Source organism: Cherax quadricarinatus, chromosome 12, assembly GCF_038502225.1.
Source record: "Cherax quadricarinatus isolate ZL_2023a chromosome 12, ASM3850222v1, whole genome shotgun sequence".
In the NCBI taxonomy this organism is placed as follows: Eukaryota; Metazoa; Arthropoda; class Malacostraca; order Decapoda; family Parastacidae; genus Cherax; species Cherax quadricarinatus.
This window is the reverse complement of record NC_091303.1, coordinates 45,796,966-45,810,017: the sequence shown is the minus strand read 5'-3', so window position 1 is coordinate 45,810,017 and position 13,052 is coordinate 45,796,966. Positions and strand designations below refer to the sequence as shown.

Sequence of the window (13,052 nt, the reverse complement as noted above, 5' to 3'; positions counted from 1 at the left end):
AAGTGGTAGCAGTAGTGGTAGTGGTAAGGCTGGTAGTGGTAGTAGTAGTGGTAGTGGTAAGGCTGGTAGTGGTATAGCAGGTAGTGGTAGTAGTAGTGGTAAGGCTGGTAGTGGTAATGCTGGTAGTGGTTGTAGTAGTGGTAGCAGAAAGTAGGGAGAGTAGCTTTAGTGGGACAAGAGATAGAAAGGGGAGTCAAGGGTGAAGGAAAGCAAAGGTAATGGTAGTAGCAAGAGTAGGAATGGCAGCAGCAGTAGCAGCAGTAGTAGTAGTAGTAGTGGGGTCAATTAAAGGACAAGAAAAAATATTTAACCAAGATGGGAGTTGCAGCAATGGGTTGTTAAAATTGGAAAAATTTAGATTTAGAATATAGGAAAGTATTTGTTTGATGTTTGTTGTGGATAAGTAGAACAAACTGCTGAGTACACTCATTGAAGCTGAAACCTTGAGTAGCTTTAAAAATACCCAAGACAAGTACAGTGGACTCCCGGTTTATGATATTATTTCATTCCAGAAGTATGTTCAGGTGCCAGTACTGACCGAATTTGTTCCCATAAGGAATATTGTGAATTAGATTAGTCCATTTCAGACCCCCAAACATACACATACAAACGCACTTACATAAATACACTTACATAATTGGTCGCACTGGAAGCTGATCGTAAACTGGGGGTAAACTGTACACGAGTGAGTGTGAGTTTAACCTGCCTAGCATGGGCCAGTAGGCATCTTACTTTCATCATCATACAAACATTACCTCCATCATACATTACCATCACTGTCAACATACATTACTTTCATAGTCATACAAACCTTACCTTGACCATCACTGTACAAATATTACCTTCATCATCATCATACAAATATTACCTTCATCCATATCTCTAGAAAAGATATTAATGATGCGTCCACATGGGGTTGTGTCAAAGAAGGTCATGGGGCTACGGAGAACCTTCATAAACACCTGGTCATGCATGCGACTGGAAGCCACCAATGTAGTCTGCAAGTTTAAACAGAGAACTCAGTCATCAAACAATATATTAATTAGAAAAATAAAATATTAATTATGGTATATTACATGAAATATTTGTACTGATTGTAGGTAGTAAGTTGGTAGACAGCAACCACCCAGGGAGGTACTACTGTCCTGCCAAATGAGTGTAAAACGGAAACCTGTAATTGTTTTACATGATGGTAGGATTGCTGGTGTCTTTTTTCTGTCTCATAAACATGCAAGATTTCAGGTATGTCTTGCTACTTGCTACACTTAGGTCACACTATGCATACATGTACAGGCATATATATACACACCCCTCAGGGTTTTCTTCTATTTTCTTTTTAGTTCTTGTTCTTGTTTATTTCCTCTTATCTCCATAGGGAATTGGAACAGAAGTCTTCCTTCGTAAGCCATACGTGTTGTAAGAGGCGACTAAAATGCCAGGAGCAAGGGGCTAGTAACCTCTTCTCCTGTATATATTACTAAATGTAAAAGGAGAAACTTTTGTTTTTCCTTTTGGGCCGCCCTGTCTCGGAGGGATACGGCCGGTGTGCTGAAAGAAAGATTTGTACTGATACTATAATTATTAGTGTCATTATTATATATAGCAGAACCCTGATAAGATGCCATCCATTAAAGCTTTTACTGTTGGGATGCCTCAAATTAAAAATGCTAACATTGTCAGGATTTGAAGAAAAAAAAATTCTTCTAAAATTGAAGAAAATTTTCTTTTGAATGAAATGGCACCAAAAATGTGGAATTTAATGGAAAACACTGGCACAAAGTTGGCAGCTTTGGTGCAATTTACACATGGGCAAGTCTGCCCATTTTGAGTCTTAATTAAAATAAATTCCATTAATCAAACTGACCAAATTCTTAGCTGTTTTGCTAGCATACTTTCCATTCTACTGACTAACCCATATGGGGTGAGTCCCGTAGTCCTATGGCTTTGAAGCCCGGGTGCCGTTGTTCTATGCCAAAATTCATGTGGCTTCAAACTTAGTGGAAGAAAGCTGGTAGGCCTACATATTAGAGAATGGGTCTGTGTGCTCAGTTTGAACAGTGTACAAAAAATTGGGGCACCTGCACTGCATTGTGGGAAGGCCATCTCAGTATACTTCATTCACCATGTTCACAATATGAAAAACCTCACTTCCCACCAAATTGGGAACCTCCTCTTCCCAAGTGACAGTTCTAACACTGATAGAGGTGGAAATGAAGATGAATTTTAAGGCTTCGAGGAGTTTGTGATTGAAAGCAATGCCCAGGGTGACATAAATGCAGCCGTAAACCCCGACGACCCTCAACCATCCACCTTTGGGGCTAGTGCCAGGAATGCCTGTATTGTTTATTCTGAAAACTATTTTGATATTGGAATATTTGAAAATTGTGTAAAGTTGGCCAAATTGCCAGTTTCTGACCACTTTCTTGGGTAGCTGAAATAGGAGAATGGGCAGTTTTTTGTACTCAGTCAACAGAATAGATGGAATACTAGTGAAAGAGCCATGAGTTTGATAGATTGGAACAATGGAATGGACCAAAACAGGGTGAAAATTGGGTGATATCACTGATGCACAAATATCACCATTGGGTTAAGTGTATTCTAACCTAACAATTCTGTAATCCAGCAAAGTCACTAATCCGGCACCCTACAGGTCCCAAGGATGCTGGACTAATGATGGCTGAACTGTACAACTGCCTCTTACTAAGAAGAAATAGGCGAGAAAAGATGTTTTGTCTGTGCTCATACAATAAAACATCCACAAAAACACAGAGACACTTGTTTTATGTGTGAGGAGTGTAAAACACTACTGTACATGATGTCATATTTCAAAGAGTTCCACAATCTGCAGCAGTTCTAGGAACATGTCCAGTGACTGAACATTTTTATTTGTTTGTGTAAACAAGCATTATAAACAACACAATGATGACAATATTAGTGCAGTTATTGTGTTGCATACTAAAGGCTGTGGGCATCCTGCTCTGTGATTTTGGCACAATATCATCCAACCAAGAACACCTACTAGGATTATCATCAACAGGCTAGTGTGTGAATATCTGCTGCTCGTGTTGGAAAGGGTCAGAAGACTCTGTATTTCGTCTCTTCCTTCAGGATCAAGAAAAGTGTTGTGTATGTGAATTCAATGAGGGAACATAACGGTCACCTATGGGTAGGAGAGGTCGGTGAGGGGAGGCCTCACAAAGGAGGAGGAGGAGGTTGAGGGGTAAAACTGTGTCCCCCCCCTTCCCCAAACAGGCGCGCATACACCATGTGCTCGTGTTACAACAATGGAGTGTTTGTTCACCGTGTGTATAGTGTATATAGTGGTGTGTCATTTATAGTGGGGGCTGTGCACCTCGTGAATAACTGCCTGGCTGGGCAAATCCCAGAAGAAATTAAACCTTTCTTTTTTGGAGCCTCACTATGTGCTTTGAAGAACATGAAATTCTCTCATCAGAGGGTGTTCAGCAGGGTGACCCACTCACTCCACTTCTCTTCTGCTTGGCAGTAAGAGAACTAACCTCCAGCCTACGCAGCAAGCTCAACATCTGGTACCTGAATGATGGCACTCTGGCAGGTACTGAAGAGTCCCTGGCAGGGGACCTACAACTGGTGAAAACACAGGGAGAAGACTTGGGACTCATCCTCAATCCCTCCAAGTGTGAAATCATCACAACGAACCAGGAAATAATCAATGCTGTGCAAAGAATCCTCCCGGAAGTCTCTACTACCACTCCGTCCAACAGTACCCTCTTGGGAGCACCGCTGGGTCACCAAGCCATCGACACTGTCCTCAAGGACAAACTGAATGACCTGATGAGAATGGAGGAGAGAATAAGAGATCTTGATACCCATGATGCTCTGTATCTCCTCACAAGGTGTCTTACTATGCCAAGACTCACTCACTTCTTGAGGTGTGCACCCTCTTTTGAAAACCCAACACTAGACTAATATAATGCACACCTGAGATCAACCTTTAAGAATGCACTGAACCTGTCACTAGAGGATCAGCAATGGGATCAGGCAACCCTCCCAGTGTGACTGGGAGGTATTGGGGTGCGCAAAGCAACGCATGTTGCTTTACTTGCTTTTCTGTCTTCGTGTTTGGCTTCCAGATACCCCACCCAATGACTACCTCACTGGCAACTACCCAAATACACTGTTCCTAGCTCCAACTAACCCAACTGAAGTCTCCCTTATTATCAACAAACTAAAAAACAAGACAGGAGATTTAAATATCTTACCACCCATTATATACAAAAAAGTGTTACAGGTGCTATCACCAATCACTGCAACACTCTTTAGCAAATCCACTGAATCCTCTACCTTTCCTACAGTTCTCAAAATAGCAAGGATCACCCCGATCCATAAAGGAGGAGACCACACAGACTTGAATAACTATAGCCCAATATCCAACTTATACTCTCTCTCTAAAATCTTTGAAAAATTAATCCATAAGCGTATCTATTCCTACCTCATCTCCTACAACATACTCAACCCCTGTCAATTTGGGTTTAGGCCTAATAAAAATACTAATGATGCTATTATCCACATGCTAGAATATATTTATACAGCAATAGAGAAAAAAGAAGTCCCACTGGGGATCTTCATTGACTTACGTAAAGCTTTCGATACGGTTGACCACGACTTGCTCCACATAAAATTGTCGCACTATGGTATAAGAGGGCACTCCCTCAACTACCTCAAGTCATACCTCAGCAACAGAAACCAATATGTGTACTCAAATGGGGCAAACTCTTCTGCACAGCCAATTACAGTTGGTGTCCCACAGGGAAGTGTCCTAGGCCCTCTTCTCTTTCTCATATACATAAATGACCTATCAAATGCATCGCAACTACTCAAACCCACACTATTTGCAGATGACACTACATACGTCTACTCTCACCTGAGCCCAGTCATGCTAGCCAATACTGTAAATACCGAATTACAGAAAATATCAACTTGGATGAGGACCAACAAACTTACTCTAAACATTGACAAAACCTACTACATTCAGTTTGGTAACAGAGCTACAGATGTGTCTCTAAACATAATGATAAATGGATCACCTATCACAAAACTCACAGAGGGAAAATTCCTAGGAATCCACCTTGATAATAGACTCAAATTTCAAACACATATACAACAAATTTCCAAAAAAATTTCCAAGACCGTAGGCATACTATCGAAGATACGGTACTATGTTCCACAGTCAGCCCTCCTGGCCCTATATCACTCACTTATTTACCCCTATCTCACCTATGGAATTTGTGTATGGAGCTCAACAACAATAAACCATCTCAGACCACTAATCACCCAACAAAAGGCTGCAGTCAGAATAACAAATTCCCACTACAGACAACACACTCCACCAATATTCAAAACTCTAAACCTACTCACCATACAAAACATCTATACTTATTACTGCACCTGCTACATACATAGAACACTTAACTCTGACATAAACCCTCCCCTCAAACATCTTACCAACCTTAACAGAACACATGACCATAACACAAGGCACAGATCACTCTTTGATGTTCCTCGTGTCCATCTCACGCTATGCAAAAACTCAATGCACATAAAAGGCCCTAAAATCTGGAATTCATTTCCTGTGAATATAAAAGAAACACTGTCTGTTTATAAATTCAAGTCTCTTCTCAAAAATCACTTACTCACCCACAACTAAATAAATACTGAATAATTGTATCTCATAAATTGTATCTCATATATGTATCTCATTATTGTATCTCATAAATGTCAACCTGTGACCCAATCAAACTTTGTTACTATTTAACTTCATTACCTAATAGAATACTCCATTCTACTGATTACACAGCAACACAGTAAATGACCATATGACCTGTCCTTGTAATACTCATTTGTGCTAAATTGTTATCTGTTTTACAATAATTTTTGTACCGCTGAATATATCATTGCTTAGTTAATCTTCAGTTAATTTTAAGCCTGCCCATAATGCTCTGCACACAAGGGGCTTTGGCATGCTGCACTTTAAAAATTGTATTCCTTGTACTTCTCTGTATCATGTTCAAATAAATAAATAAATAAATAAATAAATAAAGAAGATTGTTCCCGAACGCTTGAGAGACGAGGTAGGAGCTCAAGACCCCCAGGTTTACTGAAGCAGTGATTTGGTGGGACACCTGTACAAACTCCTCCAGTAGACCAGCTCCTCCCAAAGAGCACAAACAGTCCCACTGGGACAAACTGATCATGGAAAAAATAGCCAGCACAATGCTCTCCAACGCTTCAGGAAAGGACAAAGCTTGTCTCTTGGCAGTGAAGGCACCAGACTCAGGAGATTTCCTGTTAGCTGTTCCCAATTCCTCCCTGGGCACCCGTAACAACCCACAGGCCATTCGGATTGGTGTTGCTCTTCACCTAGCCGCCCCTATCCTCACCAAACATAGGTGTATTTGTGGCAGGGCGACAGTTGATCAATTCGGACTTCATGGTCTCGTGTGTCACACAGCAGAAGGGAAGTATGCCAGACATGAGGAGGTCAATGACATCATAAAGAGAAGCCTCGCCACAGCCCATTGCCCAGCTCAACGGGAACCCTAAGTGCAGAGGTCTGACAAAAGTCAAAAGCGTCCTGATGGAGCCACTATGCTACCCTGGAAGGATGGAAAGCAGACTGCCTGGGACTACACCTGTGCCGCCACATTGGCAGACACCTACTTGCCATACTCCGCAGTGGAAGGGGGTGGAGCTGCCAGCCACAGGGAGACCCAGAAGATCCGCAAATATGGAAACCTTCCCCCTTACTATAACTTCATCCCAATAGGGTCGGAGACCCTTAGAGCATGGGGCAAGTGTGCTCTAAAGTTCCTCAAAGAGCTGGGTGAAAAGCTCATCATAGAAACCAAGAACCACAGGGCGACCAACTTCCTCTTTCAGAGACTCAGTGTTGCAGTCCAGAGATGAAATGCCTGCAGCATTCTGGGCACGCGGCCCAATGCTGGGGAGCTGGACGAAGTATTCGAGATGTAGCTCTGAGTTACCTATGTTGTTTTACATTCTAGTGTATTTTTGTGAATGTTTTGTCAATGTATTTTGTCTTTAAATAAAATATACATTAAATATAGAGGGTGGAAGGAGAAAATTCTCAAACAGCTTCAGGGAGAACCTTGAGTTTTCCCTGAAGCAAGTTTATTCTTTTCTCTGAGGATGAGGGTCCCTAGGACAGTTCTAGAGGTGGTACCTCCCTATTAAATATACAGTGGACCCTTGCCTAACGCTATTAATCCATTCCTGAGAGCTCAATGTTATGCAAAATTATCGTTAGGCGAATTAATTTTCCACATAAGAAATAATGGAAATCAAATTAATCCGTGCAAGACACCCAAAAGTATGAAAAAAAAAATTTTTTACAACATGAAATATTAATTTAAATACACACAAACTGAAGAAGACATGCACAGTTACATGAAACTTACCTTTATTAAAGATCTAGTGATAATTGATGGGATGGGAGGAGGGGAGAGTGTTGATGGTCTTAGTGTTTAGAAGAGGAATCCCCTTCCATTAGGACTTGAGGTGGCAAGTCCTTTTCCGGGGTTACTTCCCTTCTTCTTTTAATGCCACTAGGACCAGCTTGAGAGTCACTGGACTTCTGTCGCACAACATATCTGTCCATAGAGGCCTGTACCTCTCATTCCTTTATGACTTTCCTAAAGTGTTTCACAACATTGTCAGTGTAATAGTCACCAGCACGTGTGAGGGTAATTTTCATCCGTAAAGGCTTGCACTTCAAGCCACTTTACACATATTTCTTTAATCTTTGAAGTAGGCAATTTCATCAATTTCTCTCTCCCCTCCTCCGAAGCAGTTTCTTCAGGTGTGGCCTCTTGCTGTTGAAGATGATCTAGCAGCTCATCAGTGGTTAGTTCTTCATTGTCCTCCTCCACCAACTCTTCCACATCCTCCCCACTAACCTCCAACCCCAAGGATTTCCCCAATGCCACAATTGATTCCTCAACTGGTATACGCTTCTCAGGGTTAGCCTCAAATCCTTCAAAATTCCTTTGGTCTACACATTCTGGCCACAGTTTCTTCCAAGCAGAGTTCAAGGTCCTCTTAGTCACTCCCTCCCAAGCCTTACCTACAAGGTTTACACAATTGAGGATATTAAAGTGATCTCTCCAAAACTCTCTTAGTCAATTGAGATTGTGAGGTCACTACAAAGCACCTTTTAAACAGAGCTTTTGTGTACAGTTTTTTGAAGTTTGCAATGACCTGCTGGTCCATGGGCTGCAGGAGAGGAGTGGTATTAGGAGGCAAAAACTTGACCTTAACCCTTTGAGGGTCGACAGGCCCTCTCCGAGACTCGTTCTCAGGGTCGCCCAAATTTAAAAAAAAAAATAATTTTTCTTATGAAAAGATAGAGAATCTTTCCCTGATCATAATGACACCAAAATTATGAAATTTGATAGAAAACTTACGGAATTATGCTCTTGCGAAGTTAGCGGTCTCGGCGATGTTTACGCATAGGTGATTTTGCCCACTTTGAGCCCCATTTTCGGCCAATTCCACTGCACTAGTTGACAAAAAACATGAATATTTCGCTAGAACTCCATTTTTTCTATCGAATGAGTGCAAGAAACCACCCATTTACCAATATCAACTATCCAAGAAAGTGGTCAGAATTTAGCAATTTTGCCAATCTCGCACAAATTTCAAAAGATGCCAATTTCCGAATAGGGTCCAGAATAAACAAGAAAGACATTCCTGGCACTAAAATGACATTTCCTTTGTTCATTAGCCACGTCTCAAGGCCCCTCTTACATTCTTTTGCTTTCCACTTTGAATTTTTATTCTCACAAAAAATAGAAGATTTACTGTTATGCAGACTACTGCATTAGTGTAAAAAATGGTATAAATAATATTGGCGCACTTGCAAAAGAATATTAGACTCACCAGTTGACGTGTATTGGACGCTTGGCATGATTTGTTTACTTTTGAAATTTGGTAAAAATCGAACATTTCTGCTACTTTGAGCTCAATTTCAAGGTACTTTTCATTGTAAAACCAGTCAAAATCATCTCAATTTCTGTAATATGTCTTCCATTCTATAAAATGAGACCAAGAAAACTAGAATACAACAATAAATACCATACGAAAATACAGTGCAAATTCGCTGTTTTATTCCAAAAAAAACGGTCAAAGTTTTTTTTTTTCTCATTATGCACTGTGTGCTGCAGGATTTTTTTTATACTGTGCACACTGATCACATAGACCCATTATTTCATATGTAGGCCTACCAGCTTTCTCCCACTAGATTTGAGGGCGCTAGAATTTAGGCGTACTAGTACGTCAAAAACCCTGGGTCGTAAGTCATACTAGTACGGCCAAAACCCTCAAAGAGTTAATGAAGCTCATGTCTACACAAAGTCGCTCTGCCAAGTCTGTAGGATGACCAGGGGCATTGTCTAACACCAGGAGGCACTTAAGGTCTAATTTCTTTTCAATTAGGTAATTATTCACAGTGGAGGCAAATGCATGGTGTAACCAGTCATAGAAAAAGTCCCTAGTGACCCATGCCTTACTGTTTGCCCTCCACAGCACACACAAATTAGCCTTGAGGATATTCTTTTGCCTGAACGCTCTGGGAGTTTCAGAGTGATACACCAATAAAGGTTTCACTTTGCAATCACCACTAGCATTGGCACACATCAACAGAGTAAGCCTGTCTTTCATAGGCTTATGTTCTGGGAGTGCCTTTTCCTCCTGAGTAATATAGGTCCTGCTTGGCATTTTCTTCCAAAACAGGCCTGTTTTGTCACAATTAAACACTTGTTCAGGTTTCAGTCCTTCACTGTCTATGTACCCCTTGAATTCATGCACATATTTTTCAGCTGCTTTGTGGTCGGAATTGGCAGCCTCACCATGCCTTATCACAGTATGTATGCCACTACGCTTTTTAAATTTCTCAAACCAACCTTTGCTGGCCTTAAATTTACTCTCATCACCACTAATTGCAGGCATTTTTCTAATTAAATCCTCATGCAACTTCCTAGCCTTTTCACATATGATCGCTTGAGAGATGCTATCTCCTGCTATCTGTTTTTCATTTATCCACACCAATAACAGTTTCTCAACATCTTCTATCACTTGCGATCTCTGTTTCGAAAACAAAGTTGCACCTTTGGCAAAAACAGCTTCTTTGATTGCCATTTTCTTGGCCACAATAGTAGCGATGGTTGATTGGGGTTTACTATACAACCTGGCCAGCTCGGAGACATGCACTCCACTTTCATACTTAGCAATGATCTCTTTCTTCATATCCATAGTAATTCTCACCCTTATTCCTGTAGGGTTGGCACTTGAAGCTTTCTTGGGTCCTATGGTCACTTATTTTGCAGGTGAAATCACTAAAAACGCTGTGATAATACGAACTGTTCCGATTGTATGCTTGGATGTGACCGCAGAGGCTGGCTTGTAAACACTGCCACCCGCGGAACAAGTGAGGTTGGCTCAGGTTGCACGTGGACGCATCTCAGACGAATAGTGTTGAGCGAGTTTTTTAGCGCTAGGCGAGGGAAAATTTTTGCGTTAAAATGTATCGCTAGGCGGATTTAACGTTATGTGATGCCAGTGTTATGCGAGGGTCCACTGTATATATATATATATATATATATATATATATATATATATATATATATATATATATATATATATATATATATATATGCAAAACAACCATTGTGAAAGAATAGAGAAATTCCAAGCGCTTTCGTGACTACTCACATTATCAAGGGACAATAAAAGTAATGCATACACAAATAACCCGCACATAAAAGAGAGAAGGTTACGACGACGTTTCGGTCCGACTTGGACCACTGACAAAGTCACAGTGTGATTTTGTCAATGGTCCAAGTCGGACCGAAACGTCGTCGTAAGCTTCTCTCTTTTATGTGCGGGTTATTTGTGTATCGTTCCAGTCACGGTATTGTGCCTTTTTTTGTTATTTAAAAGTAATGCATCAAAGGAAGGCTTATAAAGGGTCTAGACGACACCTGACTATCACATCCCACAACAAAGCAATACCTGACACGCGACTCATAAGAAAATGAACACTGCAGCAGGCACGCTGGCCAAACTAGACAGGTCCTTCATACAACCCATGAACAAACTATTCTACCCAAAAATAAAGAATTTTTAAATTTATTATTTGTCCAATGTATTATTAAATTCTTCCCAAATTCTATTAATTATAAATGGATCTAATTTATATAAACCAAAGGAAATATTCATATTATTGTCAAAACTGCTTTTTATGAAACAAGATTCAATTACATTCCTGTCGACCATGGACTTGCTTGATACAACTTTCTCAACTTTTTGAAAATCAACTGGATGGTTAAAATCTCCCACATGAATAAATAGAGAATTGGAATCTTGTCCAATTCTATTGCTATATTTATGTTGTTTTAATCTTACATCGAGACTTTTACCAATTTGACTGTAATAAACTTTATCACAAATTTTACAAGGAATCTTATAGACACATCCGTCAGATGTATCCAGCATACGATACATTGTAACACAAAAGTTTTGCCTCAGCTAACACTAAAAAACTCACCCTAAGCAATTCGTTTGAGATGCGTCCATGTGTGGCCTGAGCGTGCCAGTGTTTACAAGCCAGCCAGTGCAGTCGCATCCACACATACAATCAGAACATTTCATATTATCACAGCGTTTTTAGTGATTGTACCTGCAAAATAAGTCACCATGGACCCCAAGAAAGCTTCTAGTGCCAACCCTGCAGGAAAAAGGGTGAGAATTACTATGGATATGAAGAAAGAGATCATTGCTAAGTACGAAAGTGGAGTGAGTGTCTCAGAGCTGGCCAGGTTGTAAACCAAACCCCAATCAACCATCGCTACTATTGTGGACAAGAAAATGGCAATCAAGGAAGCTGTTCTTGCAAAAGGTGCAACTTTGTTTTCGAATAAGAGATCGCAAGTACTCGAAGATGTTGAGAGACTGTTATTGGTGTGGATAAACGAAAAACAGATAGCAAGAGATAGCATCTCTCAAGCGATCATATGTGAAAAGGCTAGGAAGTTGCATGAGGATTTAATTAGAAAAATTCCTGCAACTAATGCTGATATGAGTGAATTTAAGGCCAGCAAAGGTTGTTTTGAGAGATTTAAGAATCGTAGTGGCATACATTAGTTGCACTTGTGTCCTTTTACTTTACATATTGTCGGTAATTCTACCAACATTATTACAATGTGAAGGAATTCAAGGATTACATAGACAGTGAAGAATTGAAACCTGAACAAGTGTTTAATTGCCACAAAACAGGCCTGTTTTGGAAAAAATGCCATTAAATGGCATTAAAAGAGGAAGGGAAGTAACCCCGGAAAAGGACTTGATACCTCAAGTCCAATTGGAAGGGGATTTCCCTTCTAAACATTAACAACTAACACATCGCATTAATCATCACCAGATCTTCAATAAAGGTAAGTGTCAGTTTGTGTGAATTAAAATTAATATTTCATGTGGTAATTTTTTTTTTCATACTTTGGGGTGATTTGCATGGATTAATTTGATTTCCATTATTTCTTATGGGGAAAATTAATTCAGCTAATGATAATTTCAGCATATGATGAGCTTTCAGGAACGGATTAATATCGTATGCTAAGGGCCCATACAAGATGTTATTCCTCCTTGCCCTATACACGAAATCACAGCTTCCCTATCTTCATCAACATTTAACAATTCCTCAAAATATTCCTTCTATCTTCCCAATACCTCTAACTCTCCATTTAATAACTCTCCTATCCTCTTTTTAACTGACAAATCCATTTGTTCTCTATTCTTCCTTAACTTGTTAATCTCACTCCAAAACTTTTTCTTATTTTCAACAAAATTTGTTGATAACATCTCACCCACTCTCTCATTTGCTCTCTTTTTACATTGCTTCACCACTCAATAAACCTCTCTCTTTTTCTCCATATACTCTTCCCTCCTTGCATCACTTCTACTTTGTAAAAACTTCTCATATACTAACTTTTTCCCCCTTA

The 13,052-nt window shown here is 40.1% G+C and overlaps 1 protein-coding gene across 1 annotated transcript in view; it reads right to left on the bottom strand.

Annotated features, from left to right (window-relative positions):
* Positions 1-13,052, bottom strand: part of LOC128686555 (ATP-binding cassette sub-family C member 5) — a 537,407-nt gene that overhangs the window by 264,547 nt on the left and 259,808 nt on the right. Inside the window, exon 10 of the mRNA XM_070084337.1 lies at positions 869-998. Coding sequence (XP_069940438.1) covers positions 869-998 — 130 coding nt within the window. The remainder of the gene's footprint in view (positions 1-868; positions 999-13,052) is intronic.